Here is a 16,676-nt window from a genome sequence, read left to right on the forward strand (position 1 = left end):
TCCCTGCGACTGCAAATCCCTTATAAGCATGGATAATATCTTTTATCTTGGAATCCCTAGCACGGAGGAGACTTTATGGATATATGTTGTGATAGAGAGCTCATTTACAATGTAAAATTCAAAGAGGTAGGATCCATGACACCCAGTTTCATTCATGCCAAATATCATCTGGACAAATAATTCAGCCAAAAGGAAGAAGTAATTTCTCAATTACTCAAGTTTCAAAGGAAAAGAATTAATAATTACGATTATGAGGAATGTAAAGTTAAGAACTGCATGTCTTGCATAGTTCTAATATGCTGTGAGCTACTGCCCAAATCTAGGCTTGTCAGAGACGAGGTGTGGGCCTTCCAATTCCAATCTCCAGATGCTTAGGCACAATCTTGGCAAATTTCCAGTTCTCCTTCCTGCTGACCCCCCTGGAAATGTCTTTGTCTTTCTTATTGAAGGGTCCCTTTCTTTAGCAGGTTCTACAGCTGGGTTGGAACTGCTCAGGAGAATAATTTTATTTGTGGGTGATTCTTGTTCTCTAGTAACTAATATTGTTGTGTACCTACTATCCATTAAGCACCATCTCAATTATTCTACACAACAATCATATAAAGTTTTTCATTTTAACCTTTAAAATCTCCAATTTAAAGATGAGGATAGATCCACTCCTAGGAATTTACCCAAAGAAAACAACTTCTCAGATTCAAAAAGACACAGGCACCCCTATGTTTATCGCAGCACTATTTACAATAGCCAAGATATGGAAGCAACCTAAGTGTCCATCAGTAGATGAAGGGATAAAGATGTGGTACATATACACAATGGAATATTATTCAGCCATAAGATGAAAACAAATCCTACCATTTGCAACAACATGTATGGAGTTAGAGGTTATCATGTTCAGTGAAATAAGTCAGGCAAGAGAAAGACAAATACCAAATGATTTCCCTCATTTGTGGAGTATAACAATGAAGCAAAACTGAAGGAACAAAATAGCAGCAGACTCATAGAATCCAAGAAGGGACTAGTGGTTACCAAAGGGGAGGGGCAGGGAGGGCGGTTGGGGAGGGAGGGAGAAGGTGATTGTGGGGTATCATGATTGGCACACATGGTCAGTGTGGGATCACGGGGAAGACAGTGTAGCTCAGAGAAAACAAATAGGGACTCTGTGGCATCTTATTACACTGATGGACAGTGACTGCAATGGGGTATGGGGAGGGACTCGATAATAAGGGTGAATGTAGTAACCACATTGTTTTTCTTGTGAAACCTTCATAAGAGTGTATATCAATGATACCTTAATAAAAAAAAATTAAAAATTAAAAAAAAAAAAAAGATGAGGATAGATAGGTAGATGAGGTTAACAGGTTAGAAAAGCCAGACCTTGGGAGTCACACTTCTTCTTAGTGAATGTGCTTTATTTCAGGCAGGTCACTAAACCCTGAGGACAATAATGCCTACCTCAGTGCACTGTTACAATCATCAGCCAAGATCAAGTACGTGAAAGTAGCTGGTTCTGAGACAAGCACACAAGGGGATTTTCAGGGACAAGTATAAGAAATGTACAATTTGTATGTTGCCTGGCAAATGCACTTATTCTTCTGTACCTTGTTCAATGGTAAAGCTCCAGAGGTCAGATCTCAGAACTGAGAATGGCACCTACTGTGCCTTTTCTGGACAAAACTGGGTAAAGAAAATAACTCTTGTTTCTCAGATACGATAAGGCCTGCCTGCATCAGAATATTCTGGGGAGCTAGTTATAATGAAGACTCTTGGGGCAATGCTCATCCCTCCCACTGCACTGATGGGTAGGAAACTGGCATTTAGTCCAGCTCAAGTAATTCACACATACTCCTGAATGTAAGAGCAAATATATATATTTATATATTTACGTATGTAAAGCTCCCTTTTATCTAAAAGGTGTATGTATATAAATATGTATATTTATATGTATAGCTTACCTTTTATTTTTAAAAATGCAAAGATGTCTATTTATGTGTTTTTCTTCATCAGAACCAGAATCATTGGACACAATTTATTTTTCATGATTTACATGGCTTAAGCAGTTCCACATTGAGGCAGAAATCTACAATAGCTCCCTTTATAAGCAAGTCAAAACAAATTCTATGTTGGAGAATTATCAAAAAGTGCAAGATTGAAATGCAACAAAAGAGGGCTTAAGCCAGTGGTAGTTTCCAACTGAAAATCACTTTGGGGGCTTTAAAAAATGTCATGTATGTGGGTCCCATCAAAAACTGACTGAATTAGAATGTATGAGGATCAAATCCAGGCAACAATATGCTGACATTTTTCTAAAGATGATTCTATCTCCTGGCTAAGAACCACTGATAACCATCTGGGTCACCAATATGAGATACACTTTCCTCATTTCTAAGGTAGTATTGATCTGTTTGTTTCTCTGTACAACAAAGTTGTTAACAAAGTAAAGGGCTAATGTGGTTCACACATTGTTAGACCCCTCTTGCAAATACTAGTTTTCAGGATTTGTCCCTTAATTTTTGCTATGAAGAGCCCAGGTAGGCCAACATAACATATGTTTAGTGGACACCAACTGAAGTATACACACATACACAAACCATAAGTGGTAGCTCTTCAGCCATCACTTTTTTCCCACCACTTCCTCATTCTTGAGCCCTCCTTATTCTGTGTTCATCTTCAAAAGCTTTGATTAGCTGGTTCAATGCCACCTCATTTTGCTGATGACACTGCAAGTTAAGTGACTTGCATAAGATCACTCAGCTGAACAGTGGCAGAGCCAGAACTTGAATTAGCCTGACTTCAGTCTCCTGACGTCAGCCTCTGATGTCCCTCGCCAGAATGACAATGGGATGTGGGATGCTCTCTCTCCCCAGCTGCTGCAAAGCAGGGCTGGCTTCATAGGCTTACAACCTGTGCAGCTGCACAGGATTCAGCTCTTAGAAAGGCCATGCACTTGATTTACTGCTCTGTGTTGCTGTCTTAAAATTCCTTGTTTTCAAACAAGGGGTTCTGCATTTTCATTTTGCACTGGGGCTCACAAATTATGTAGTTTGTCCTGCCTATAAATTAAGGGGGCTGTACCTGTTCTTGAAACAGTGAAGCTGGAGAAAGCACAGAGCTACAGTTTCACTTTCATAGTCTCTACCTCAGCTTGGACCAAGAGTGCCCCATCAGTTTTTAAGGAAATCTCAGCTTTCCTGAACCCTCAACTTCTACCTGGACAGAATTGTGAAAAGAAGCTTTGTTCTCTGAGTATGTGCTATTTGAGATAGTGTTGCAATTATTCTTTGACCCTTGCTGGAAGGCAAGGTAATTAATTACACGTCTATTTATCTTAGTATTTGCTAATAGGAATGGTGATTACTTGGAAAACATTAAAAAAATTCTCTCCTCTTCATACCAGACCCTTTTCCAGAAACCAATATTTTCAAACCCCTTTATTAACCTATCAATTATCATCCACTGTACTTTGACAGCTTTACAAACAGTCCACATGCTTTCAAACAAATCTTAGGCAGACTTTTCCTGTTTATCTTGAACTCATAATGACAGCATTATTTTCATTTGTTTATGTTTAGTTATCTGACATGGCCAGATGATCCAGCATTGTTTTTCAAGTCTTATTTTTAATTCAACAAGATCAATTCAACAATACATCAATTAGAAGCAGTTGTTTTTGTTTTGCTTTGTTTGTTTTAAGAAGAACCTTGTAGTGATTAGGAAAGACAATATATTAAAAGAAGGAATAGTTAACACATTTTGTTCTCCTGAAATCTGAACTGAAAAATACTTTGCAAATCACCACATGCAATGTCCGTATTTTCCCCATAATAATAGAGATTGTGATTTGCTTAAAGAGTCATGCCAAGTTCACAGATACAGGAAGAGACCCCAGGCTACTGACCACATCAAGGTTACTATCTTAACACATCTGTGCTTAAATAGTTCCAAGTCAGTTAAATTGATGATCAACAAATATTATTGCAGAGTTCAAACTACAGTTGACCCTTGAACAATGTGGGTTTGAACTGCATGGGTCCACTTACACACAGGTTTTTTCAATAAATACAGTACAATACTATAAATGTACTTTTTTTTTGGTTCAATTCAGGTCTTCATTCAAAGTGGCGGGAGCCTCTCAATGTTCTATGATAACTAACACCTTAACCTCAGGATATTTAGGGAAGCAAGGAAGTTTGGTTTTTCTTAAAATACTAAACATTCTGGCTGACACAAGTACTAAGGAAAAGGCACAGCACCTGATGTGACAACACAAGGCTATGCCCAATGGGCCATCGTGGGCCTCAGGCAGGGGGAAAGGCCAGGGCCCATGGGGAAAAAAAGCAGACCAACCTGACAGACTCGCTCCTCATTTTAGGTGGCCACCGGCCCAGCAAAAGGGGGATTTGAGAAGAACGGGCCTGCGGCTCCCCTGAACTGCACCAACGCCTGTCTGCTCGTTGCTGCAGAGAAGGGAAGTGAAAGCAGAACAGCTCTCTGCCGGGGCAGGGGGGCGTGACCGGGCAGTGACGCCCAGGCAGCCACCACCGAGCAGGAGGGGTCACAGCAGCCCAAACCTTACCTAGCCCCAAACAAAAACCCTTCTCTTCCCTCTCGGCAAACAGCCTCACACTTCACCCGGTCAATGTCAGGTGCTTTCTTTTGAATGAGAGCTTCTGCACTTGCTCCACCAGGTGAACCTTTCACTTGTCCAGATCCTGAGCAGGACTCCTTGGCCAGGCTAAAGGGGTCCTCCTGCTCCTCCGTGCCGCGGCTCTGCCTGCGCCCCGCTGTGAGCTCTGCGATGTCAGGCCGGCCAGCGTGCACAGGAGGAGGGACCCCACCACCGCCTCTGCTCACCCGGGTTGCTCTGGGCCTCCAACCCACAAAGCAGCTGCAGTGGCCGAGGCCCGGAAGAAAACCCCCAGGCGGCTTCTTTAGGATTTTCTCAATAACATTTCCTTTCTCTAATCTACTTTATTCTAAGAATATATACTACAGATAACACAGTGTTAACGGACTATTGATGTTATTGGGTACAGCTTTCTGTGAACAATAGGCTATTAGTAGCTAAATTTGGGGGACAGTCAAAAGGCATATGCCGATTTTCACCTGTGCAGTGTCTGTGTCCCTAACCTCCTGCGTTGTTCAAGGGTCAACTACATTACTACAGAAATTGAAATGTCAAATGATTTTAATCCTTAAAAGGAAAATAAAAACCCCTCTACCATTCTCTCTATAAACATGTTAGGAATCACTGCTACGACATATGTCAACATTTATCAAGAATATTACTTTCAGAGACATTATATGAAAGTCAGACAAAATACATCATATATATGTCATACATAACACTGTATTAAAATCCTTAATAGCATCATCACTGTGAGATGGGACTACTGTTTGCCATGTCAAATATTCTTACACAGGTGACACAAATGCAGAACATGAGACTTGATCACAGTGTATCTGAATCAGAGAGGAGTCATTATGAATCGTATAGAAACTGCTTATAAAACTGCTGATCATTTGGTCCTTCAGTTATCAGAATTCATTGAACATACCTGGATCGCTGCCCTCATCTCCCTCTGTCCTTTTTACTCATGGGAGAATGTGTGTCTCTCACTAGACTACGAGCCTCTGAAAAGCAGGAACCGTGTTTTTGCTGCTCATCCTTTCATATCCAGCATCTAGCACACAGCCTGGCACATAATAGCAAATAAATGAATATCTTATAGAATTCCTGGATTTTCACATAGACTTATTACAGCGAAATGGTGGTTCTACAATCTCAATGAAAACAAGAAAATATGAATTATACTTTCTAAAAAAGGCTTTTATGCCTTGCACCATGTTAATGATTTAGCAAATCTAATTAGATGATTCATGAGTGAGAAGTATAGAGGTGTGCACTTACTTGCAAGCAAGCCAACTCCACTTGCAAGGGATCCAACCCAGGCTGTTTTTCCTTTCCCTTCACCAAAGGTGTCCAGCCATTCTATGTACAAGACTCCAACGGCTAACGGAGATCCGTAACACAGAAACTGAGTGAAAAAGGAGACAAGCACAATCACCCAGCCCCATCCACCATCTGGTGACTTTCTAAATTCCATTGTCAGGTGAGATCAAGGAGCTGTTTCTCTGTAGGTCTAAGCAAAAACAAACAAAAAGAAAAGCATATTTAGAGTGTAGTAGGGCACAGTATGTTGGATTAAAAATATCTCCTCATAAATTAAAACATAAAAAGTTCCTCTAAAAATATACATGGAAAAGTGTAAAATATCACTGATATATTAAGTTAACTTTAAAATTTTTATTAATGCTTTGAATAAGTAATACATCCATATAATTCACACACACACACACACACACACAAACTAATTATAAAAAGGCACAGAGTGAAAAGTCTCCTTCCCAACCTTGTCCCATTCACCAGGCTCCCACCCCTACCCAAGCACAGAAATCACTGGTTTGGGTTTCTTGTTATGCATTGGGCTCCCCAGGAAGCAGACTTAGTAAGAATGTTAATTAGGACTGCTCTCTTCCTATGGAAGAAGGGCATGGAAGAGGGACAAGATATGCAGCTATGCAATATTAGGGGAGGGGAATTCTAAGTCTAGATGACCCTTCAGAGTTGCTTGAGTTGAGCATGAGGACCTGGCCCTTCACATCCCCATGTTAACCATTTGCTGGATTCAGGCCCCCCAGGAAGAGGGCATGACCTTGGTGAGGTGGTTCTTTTCAAATCAGGAATCATCCCCCATAGGGGCTGTCAGCTGAAGGTCCTCTGCCAGCAGTCCTCTCAGCAGTTGGGCAAAGCATCTCATTCCTGAAGGGGGACTAGAGGGGAACCGATAGCACCACAGTGCTCACCAACTTGAATGTCTTCCCAGTTTCTTTATGCATATACAAGCAAAACCAAGCAAGCAGTCTTATATTTCTTTTTTGACAGAAAGTAGCATATTGTATATTCTATTCCAAACCTTGTTTTATTCACTTACCATCTTTGACATTTTTCCGTATCAATACATAGGGAGCTTCCTTAGTCTTTTTGAAATAAACACAAAGTGTCTCACCATTTGGCTGTTTATTTGTTTACTTATTGAATAGGCAAAACATGCATGTTTCAAAAGTGAAAGAAAGGATGAAAGGTATATACAGTCAAAATCTACCTATTTCTTACCTAACTCCCCTATCCTTCACAAGTAACCAATACTTCTTATTTCTTTCAAATCCAACTAGAGTTTGTTTATGCATACATAATAAGCTGACTATGACACAGATTTCCTCTAATTTTTATTATGTTATATACATTGGTATGTTTCTTACTTTTTTTCACTTGGCAAATATCTTAATATCTTCCACATCAAAGCATAGTGACCTTCCTCATTTTTTTTTTTTTTGCTGCTTTATGCTTCAGTATAGGGCTTTCTCTTAATTATTTCACCAGTCCCAGTGGTTTATAATGAGAAACAATGACCTTATATATATATACACTGCCTTTTTGCATATGTGCATACCTTTTAGGAAAAACCCATAAAAAGAATTGCTGGGTCAAGAGACATGTACATTGTAATTGTACTTAGTATTACCAAATTGGCTTCAAGGGATTGAACCAATTTACATTATCCCCAGAAATTTTGGATGTGCTGTGTAACTTTTGGGTTTTTGACAATTTGTTGGTTTGAAAACAGTGTTTCATTTCTCCTCATTCTCTGAATTGTGTTGTTTCATAGGTAAAAAGCTGTTTGTAATTCTTATCTAATTATTGGGTTTATATGGGTCTATTTCTGGGTTTTGGGTTTTCTATTCTGTTCCATTGATCTGTCTATTCACTCACCATTAATGAATACCTTAGTTTAATTAAGGCATTTTTTAAGTCTTTTCAATATATTTTAAGATCTAATGGGACTACATTCCTTCCCTCTCCATCACTGCACACCTTTTTCAATATTTTTTTGGCTCTTCTTGTTTGTTTACTTCTTTCAGTGTACTTCAGAATCAGTTTGTCTGGTTCTTAAAGAAATCTGATGGTGTTTTCAATTAGGATTGAGTTAAATTTATAAATTGATTTAAGGAAAATTGATCCTTTTATGATGTTGAGTCTTTGTAAGAAAATGGTGTGCCTTTCCATTTATTCCAATCTACTACTGTGTTCTTAATGTTGAAAGTTTTTCCTAACATTTCTTTTTTATTTAATCTTTAGGCATTTTATCCTTTTTCCTAATATTATAACTGGAGTTATTTCTTTGACTTGTCTTCTGTTTGTATGCATAAAAGCTATTGATATCTATCTGCTATTGTTATATCCTATTACCATACCAAATTCTCTTGTTTGCAAATTTTTGTGATTCTCTTAGGTACATACAATATATAACTCAGTACAGTTATATAATCATCTACAAACAGTGATAGTTTTACCTCATTTTGAATTTTAATACTTCTAATTTCCTTCTTCTGCTTTTGCATTTAACAAGGCATCCTGAATACTGTTAAATTATAAAAATAAACATCTTTGTCTAGTTCCTAACTTTAGCAGAAATGCCTTCAAATGCCACAGTACTGCCTCTGGGGTTTAGATAGATTTATTTCACCAAGTTAAGAAGCATTCATATTTTCTAATTTTGGAGTATTACTATAAAGAATGCCTATTATATTTTATCAAATGCATTTCCAGTGCATAGGGAAATGATTATAATTTTCTCCTTATAACTTTTAACATAGTAAAATCTATATTTTTTACTATTGAACCATCCTTGAATTATTGGATTAAATCTTTCTTGGTTCATGTACTCTTGATTATGTCAGTCTAATATGGGGAGGGGGGATTTTTAAATTCGTAAGTGAAATATGTCTGTTTTTGTTTTTAATTTTTGCCAGGTTTTAGTATCAAAGTGATATTCTAAGAGAATTTGAAAATGTTCCTTCCTTCTAAATTTCAAAACAGTTTACATGGCAATGGATTTGGAGGCCAAAGGCCTGACCTCCCTACCCACAACAGGGCCTCCCACTTAATCCTGCAGGTGTCTGTTCATTGTGACAGGTTTACAATCATGTTCAACAGTCTTCTTCACCCACAGATTTTGCCAAGTCATTCTCTTGGCTGTGATTTCATCAGATAATAGGTAAAGACGGTAGGAATATCATTCATCCATTCATGCACATCCCTAATTAGATGGTGAGGCACTTGGCTACCTTAAGAGAATCACAGTTACACCATCAATTTACCTGAGCTTCAGTGAATTTCTTTACTATGACACTCAGAACACTGAGCAAAAATCAGTCACCACCTGCCACAGGCACTGGTACAAATTAACTTTCAATATTTCTTTTTTTTTTTTTTTTTTTTTTAGATAATTATTTTTTATTGAAGGGTAGTTGACGCACAGTATTACATTACATTAGTTTCAAGTGTACAACACAGTGATAAAACATTTATATACCTAATTCTAGGTTCCAGCTATCACCCTACCAAGCTGTTACAATATCTTGACTATATTCCTTATGCTATACATTTCATCCCGGTTACTTATTTATTTTACCATTGGAACTCTGCCCTTTTTTTTTTTTTTTTTTTTTTGTGTGAGGGCATCTCTCATATTTATTGATCAAATGGTTGTTAATGACAATAAAATTCTGTATAGGGGAGTCAGTGCTCAATGCACAATCATTAATCCACCCCAAGCCTAATTTTCGTCAGTCTCCAATCTTCTGAGGCATAACAAACAAGTTCTTACATGGAGAACAAATTCTTACATAATGAATAAGTTACATAGTGAACAGTACAAGGGCAATCATCACAGAAACTTTCAGTTTTGCTCATGCATTATGAACTATAAACAGTCAGTTCAAATATGAATACTCATTTGGTTTTTATACTTGATTTATATTTGGATACCACATTTCTCTCTTTATTATTATGATTTTTAATAAAATGCTGAAGTGGTAGGTAGATACAAGATAAAGGTAGAAAACATAGTTTAGTGTTGTAAGAGAGCAAATGTAGATGATCAGGTGTGTGCCTGTAGACTATGTGTTAATCCCAGCTAGACAAGGGCAATAAAACATCCACGTATGCAGAAGATTTCTCTCAGAACGGGGGGTGAGGTTCTAAGCCTCACCTCTGTTGATCCCCAATTTCTCACCTGATGACCCCTCTGCGACTGTGCCTGTCTTAGGTTGTTCCTCCCTTGAGGAATCTTACCCGTCTCTGGCTAACCAGTCATCTTCCGGGGCCATACAGGGAGATGTAAAGTTGGTAAGTGAGAGAGAAGCCTTATTGTTTGAAATGGTTAGCTTTTTATTTCTTTGCATATTTATGCCCTGTAGCTTCTATGCCCAGCATTTGTCTTGAGGTGTCTTTACCACTTGGAAGAATTATGATACTCGGTAAATTTGATATGAGGCACGAATTCTATTTAAGGGTTGTAATTAGGAATCAATATTTCATAACTGAAAACTAAAAGATGTTACAATTTGTGCACAAAACTGCATAAAATTTAGTTTTAAAAGTCTGATCTCTCAAACCACATGATCATGTTGCAGACAGAATACTCCAAACTTCCAAAGAGCAAAATCCTTTGAAACAATCCAGTATGTCCCTTCATCAGAGTTTACCCTCTCCAGGACCTATGCTATTGTAAAAGTAAACAATATAATTCTGGCCCTTCTAATGACAGTTTAGTACTTTGCAGTATCTGCTCAAAATCCCTTTTAAAGAAAATACAGTCTTAATTCCCTAGACTAGATAATATATGATATCAATAGCCAAACATGTAATGAGACTAAAAGTGTGTAAAAGAACAAATGCATATGACATTGTCCTTCATGTAAATCTTCAAATACAGCACTTCAGGGAAAATAATATTTACATAGGCATAGCACCACAGTCATGAATAAAGCCAGTATTTCTGAGGAGGGGGAGGCACGAAAGGGTGAAGAGTATCTCCCTTGTCAGTTTTCAGATCTAAGTAGACAGAAATGCCTTTATACACAAAATACCTTTGCCATGCTTTGCCTTGGGTGACATTTCAACACACAGGACAGGAGCCAGAGAAATATTGCTCACGGTAAATATTTGGGAGAGCAAATCTTTGAAATACAAAGCTCCCATGTATATAAACTCTGACTAGAAAGACAAGTTTTTATAGAGTTGGCTAACAGCTTCTGACCTTTAATTTTCTCATAGTTTGAGATACATGTAGTCTCAATAGAACATAGAAAATGTCATTTAGTGAGTTTTTTGTCTTCTGTCAGGATAACACCTTTTTCCTTTAGTTTCCCCTTTTTCCTTAACTTTCTCACCTGTAATTTCTCTGACAGTCTATATTCTGGAAGGTGATTTCACAAGTAGACTAGCCTTCAATCCCCCCTTTTATAATGGTACCCAGTTTCTTTTGGGGATTTGGGTCTTCCTAATGGGTAGATGGCTGCTGCAGCTGTTAATCAAGTTTCCTTGATCTTGGTCCATAGAGTGGCACCTGACTGGCACAAGCAAGGCCAGCAGGACTCCTCTTCCAGGATCCTGAATCTTGAGTGAAATGTTACAAGGGAAAAAAAACATTTGGTGCTTATTGATCCCAATGGCAGTGCACTGAAGAGAATCTCTGTCAGTTCCTACTACTCAGCTGCTAGGGATACCCAAGCTGTTTCTCCAGCCTTCCATTTTACTCTGTAAGCTAACTCAGTAAGTTATTTTCTTAAGTTAGCTGATATTGGTTTCTTTAACTTGCAACAGAGCATATGGTGAGTGTGCAATAATTTTCAAATTGATTATTTTACCCCTCTATACCTGACTTGGTCCCATTTGGGCCAAAGGTTAAGCTTAGGAGTATAGTCTGACCACATAATATAGGAAATATAAATGTACCATATCTCTTTTTTCTGAAAATTTCTTATTATTCATCCTTCTTCATATCTGATAATCCAATATGGTAAAATCTCTTTTCTGGCATTCTTTTAAATAAAAACTCTAAATTAACTGAAATTTCCACTAAGCCGACTTATCCTAATATTTATAGAAACATAGCATTACAAAAAATGATCTGTATTCAAAAAAGTTTTTGATCACTCTCAATTTAAATTACATTGCACTAGATACCAAAGGAAATCAGAGGAAATACAGAACATGGTCCTTGCCCTCTAGGAGCTAACCCAATTAGGAAGGTAAGATATATATACATAAGAGAATATATAATTGAATGCCAAACAGATGGATGGATATGAAATGTTTAGAAGTCAGAGGGAAATGAAAGCAATCAATGTGGGAACAGGAGTGGAAGGCCTTATGAAGTTGGTTGATTCTAGAGAACAATGGGAGATTCATGAAAGGGTGGCTCGGGCAAAAGGAACAGCGTGAAGATGGGTGTGGAATCAGGACGGGCCTGATAGGTTTGGTGGAAAGTAAAGAGGGCGGGTCTTAGAGGACTCACAGAGGAAAATAACATTAGAAACGTGGCATTTCCCACTTGAAATTTAAGAAGAAGAAAGTGTCCTGTGTTTATAACCCCAAGATAGGGTACTTTTCCACTTTACATAATAAATCCTGGCATTAATGACCCATTTATATTACCTAAGTGGTGAATTTTTTTCCTAAATAACAGCAAGATCTCTAAGCAACAGAGAGTGTCATTTTATTTGGACGAGTGTTCTATGAGCATATTCAAAGTGTTAGGTTCTTATTCATATACCTATATGGAAATACACTACTAAGAAACGTACACATTACAGTATATTCTAGAACATTCTTTGAGAATTTGGAATCTCTTAACCAGACTATTAACAAACCCAGATTTTGCCCAAGACACCTTATAAAACTCAAAGTTAGAAGCCATTTTGAGAGACCATAATCTAGGGCAGTTTAGTCACACTACAGGGTCTAACAGAATGTCACAAAATTAACAGTAACATAATTTAAGTGTATTTATCTTACACTTAAACATTAACTATGTTCCACGTACCATAAACCTCCCTTGGAGAGGAGAGGAGAGCATAAAAACTAACCATAATAAAGTATCATTGTTCAACAAGTTAGATCATCTTCAGGATAAAGGAAAATTTATCTCCTAAAGCTAGAATTTGTTTTGTTAAAAGGAAAATAAAGTTGAGCAAACTCCAAGACACTTCCTTTGGAAAATAAAAAAGACTATTGATGAAAGTCTACATGAAATTCATGCTAAAGCTTTTAAGCTCCAATACCTTAGATTGCATTTAGTTCTGATCAAGTAACACCAATCCTTTGTTATTCCCTCAACTCAACACCAGCTGAAATGTGTGGTCTCCTACATGCAGGATGTTAGAATTGCATATTTGACATTTATGAACATTTAATGGTGACACAGAAGCTTTCTGTTCCTGTAATGTATACATATGTACTATACTATTTTTTGGCAAATTCCAAGAGATTGACAGCTGTTTGATTTTATTACCAGTTGACAGTTCCCACTTGGCCTTTGTTCCCCACAATAATCACTCCCTAATAACCCCTTGAATGTTATCTATAAATACTTCGATAATGATTCCTAGATGTATATTTCATTTGAATTATAGAAGGAGGTAAAAACAGAAAAATTTTATTTGAATCTCAATCACTGCCAAATTACTTGGTGCTGAAGCCCTCTATTTTAATAAGAGCTTAGGATCATTTGACTTCATCCTGGGAAAAAAAGGTTGATTCCAGGTTGATTTTTGTCTTGATCTGGTAATCTGTGAGGTATGTGAAAAGCCTAAGTCTTACCAGGCTTCACGACCTTCCTTCAGTTATATTTATGTCACTCATTATATGAAAGGCTCTAGACCACAGACCAGCATTGGGAGAATTGAAACCCTCATACACTGGCTGGCGGGGATGAAAAGGAAAATGGTTTGAGGGGTGGAAATGGGGAGTGACTATTAAAGGACAGAAGGTTTCTTTCTAGGGTAATGAAAATGTTTTAAAATTAGTTTTAAATATTTTAAAAGTAGATTGTGGTGCAGTTTACACAGTTCTTGAATGAGATTCACTGAACAGTACCATTAGATTGGTGAATCTTATCATATGTGAATTATATTTCAATAAAGTTGTTAAAATAAAACACATTCAAAAGCTACTGGAAATTGTTTCGGTTCAGTTCCAATACAGTTAACAAGCTTCATAAAGAGCAGACCTGCTCTGCCACATCAGCTCTTGTGTTAATACTGCTCTTTCCCTACTGTGGCTTCCCCCACCCCCAAACATCTATCATTTATTCTCCACCACTACAGTTTGGGTAAAAGGATTCTGGGAATCGAGAAAAATCATTTGGGAGTTCTCATAAAAACATAGGTAAATAAATCATTCTTTGGGTGTTCCAGTAAACATGAAGATAAGCAAATAATAATTCTTTGAAATTCTGGCAAGATAGAGGTGAACAAATATACTTTAATATGTATTGAAGCTCATAATTCAAACAAAATTAATTAAATTTCACTTAATGGAAGACAAGCATCAGAAAGGTAGTTAAGCTGTACAGTAATCATGCCTGTTTCTCATTCTGGATCTGCCTCCTATCTGCTGTCACTCCATGTTTCCTTTCACTTTCCTATTTCTGAGAGTTTCCTTTAACAATGTTTGAGAGGTAGAAAATGCAGTTATCTGTACTCATCAGTTACAAAAGTGTCAACACGCTTATGACTGATTTTGGATAGCATAAAGTAGCATGAAGCTTTAAAATAATGTAAGTTCCTCTGGATCAAAGACATAAACTTTCAAGCAAATCTGACCTTTTGTTGAATGATATATTAGCAAACATAGTCACATTAACACTAATGTTAGTCCTTTAAAAGTTCTAGTCACTGAATTAATTTTGTTACTTTCTATTGACATTTTGTAATCATGCAGTTTATGATTTCTTGTTTAAAGCAAAATAAATTTAGTTATATATCAATATCACATTTTGAAGGAAAAGAAAAAGAACTTGCCTTACCTTCTAAATAAACAAACTCCTTGTAAAATCATATTGAGTCATACTCATTATACACACATGCACACACACATACTTCTAGATCTGCAATTCTATAGGCATTTTCCACAATATGAAATAGATGTAAAAGGCAGTGAACTACAAATGATAATTTTAGTACAACTGCAAATCCAATTGTTGTGGCCTTAGTCATATTGTCTCAGAAGTCAATAGAAGATTAATCTGCTTCAGTCTCCTGGTGCATTAAATATTGAAGGGGAAAAAAAGCCAAAATGAGGATATAAAAAATACAAATACAAATCCTTATACAAAATGAGGATATAAAAAAAAGTTTATACTTTACAAGTTAATGCTACCAGCCAAAAAAGTGGAAACAACACAAATGCCCACCAACTGATGAATGGAAAGATAAATGTGGTATATCAACCCAATGGAATATTATCCAGCAATAAGAAGGAATGAAGTGCTGACATATTCTACAACATGGATGAACTTTACAAACTTTATGCTAATGAAAGTAGCCAGTCACAAAGACCACATATTACATGATTCTCATGGATATGAAACTTTCAAAATAGGCAAATGTAGATTAGTAGTTGCCCAGGCCTAGGAGGTTTGGGAGAAAATGGGAAGCAACCTGTGATAGGTATGAGTTTTCTTTTGGGGTGATGAGAATGTCTCAGAATTGATCATGGTGATGGTTGCACAAGTCTGTAAGTATACTAAAAACCATCAAACTGTAACCTTTAAATAGATGAATTATTGAGTATGTGAATTATATTTTTAAAAAGCTGTTATTAAAAAATCACTACAAATTCCAACTATATACATTTGTAAAAATTCATACTATACACTTATGATTATTGAATTTATTGTATGTAAACATTACTTTACTAAAGATGACTTTATAAAGAATAAAAAGTAATGCTATAAACACAAACATGGTTACAATGGCCATATATATGGCCTGATTTGGAGGTAAAATCATTATCTGCTTGAGGCCTCTCATAAACAGAGGTCCATCCCCCAGGCCAATGGTCCTTTCCCACCCATGCCCACACATCCTGCAATGCCCCCGCCCACATTTTTAACCTAGAAACAGGTTTATAGCAGGACAATAAAACCAAGAGATTATGTGTTGCTTATTTCATTTGCATTCTGGTTCCTCACACAAAAGAGTAACAGAGAGCAGAGCTTCTATTCGGGAGCCAGAATGACTACACATCATAAAAGAAGAATCTGTATGAGAACAAAACATAAATTCAGCAATGAGAACACAAAGCCAAAATAAACATCAGTGATCTTTGGCTGTTCTATGTACATATACAAGAAGGATGTAAAGAAAATGAAATGGAGCAAGTTAACAACATTTTCAATGGCTTAATAGCTTCCCTTTTCTCCTCTTAGTTTTTACCATAAAGATGGGGCAGAAAGAAAGAGGACATTTTTCTAGTCTCTGGTTCCAAAATGGTAGGAACTGAGTAATGGTTACGATGATGAGCTTCATTATTACATTATATCTGGGTTCCAATCCAGGCTATGCTACTTACCATATGTTTTTGAGCCAAATATTTAATGTCTCTGGGCCTCAGTTCCCTCATCTATAAGATGGGATCACAGTGGATTTAAAGTGCAAAGCTCAGTGCTTAGCACACAGTAAAAAAAAAAAAAAATTAATCAATGTTAGCTATTACTTTAATAACCATAAGGGACTTCTGGTTAACTTGATAGCCATTTTCTAAGCAG

General features: G+C 37.0%; 1 protein-coding gene across 4 annotated transcripts in view; it reads right to left on the reverse strand.

Annotated features, from left to right (window-relative positions):
• The window catches only part of SLC16A9 (solute carrier family 16 member 9), a 62,128-nt gene that overhangs the window by 24,787 nt on the left and 20,665 nt on the right, over positions 1 to 16,676 (reverse strand). For all 4 annotated transcript variants that reach the window (XM_057505886.1, XM_036895080.2, XM_057505887.1 and 1 more), the window contains one exon: positions 5,909 to 6,140. In XM_057505886.1, the coding sequence (XP_057361869.1) occupies positions 5,909 to 6,104 (196 nt within the window). In that variant the 5' untranslated portion in view covers positions 6,105 to 6,140. The remainder of the gene's footprint in view (positions 1 to 5,908; positions 6,141 to 16,676) is intronic.

Source organism: Manis pentadactyla, chromosome 8 (genome assembly GCF_030020395.1).
Source record: "Manis pentadactyla isolate mManPen7 chromosome 8, mManPen7.hap1, whole genome shotgun sequence".
Classification (NCBI taxonomy): Eukaryota; Metazoa; Chordata; class Mammalia; order Pholidota; family Manidae; genus Manis; species Manis pentadactyla.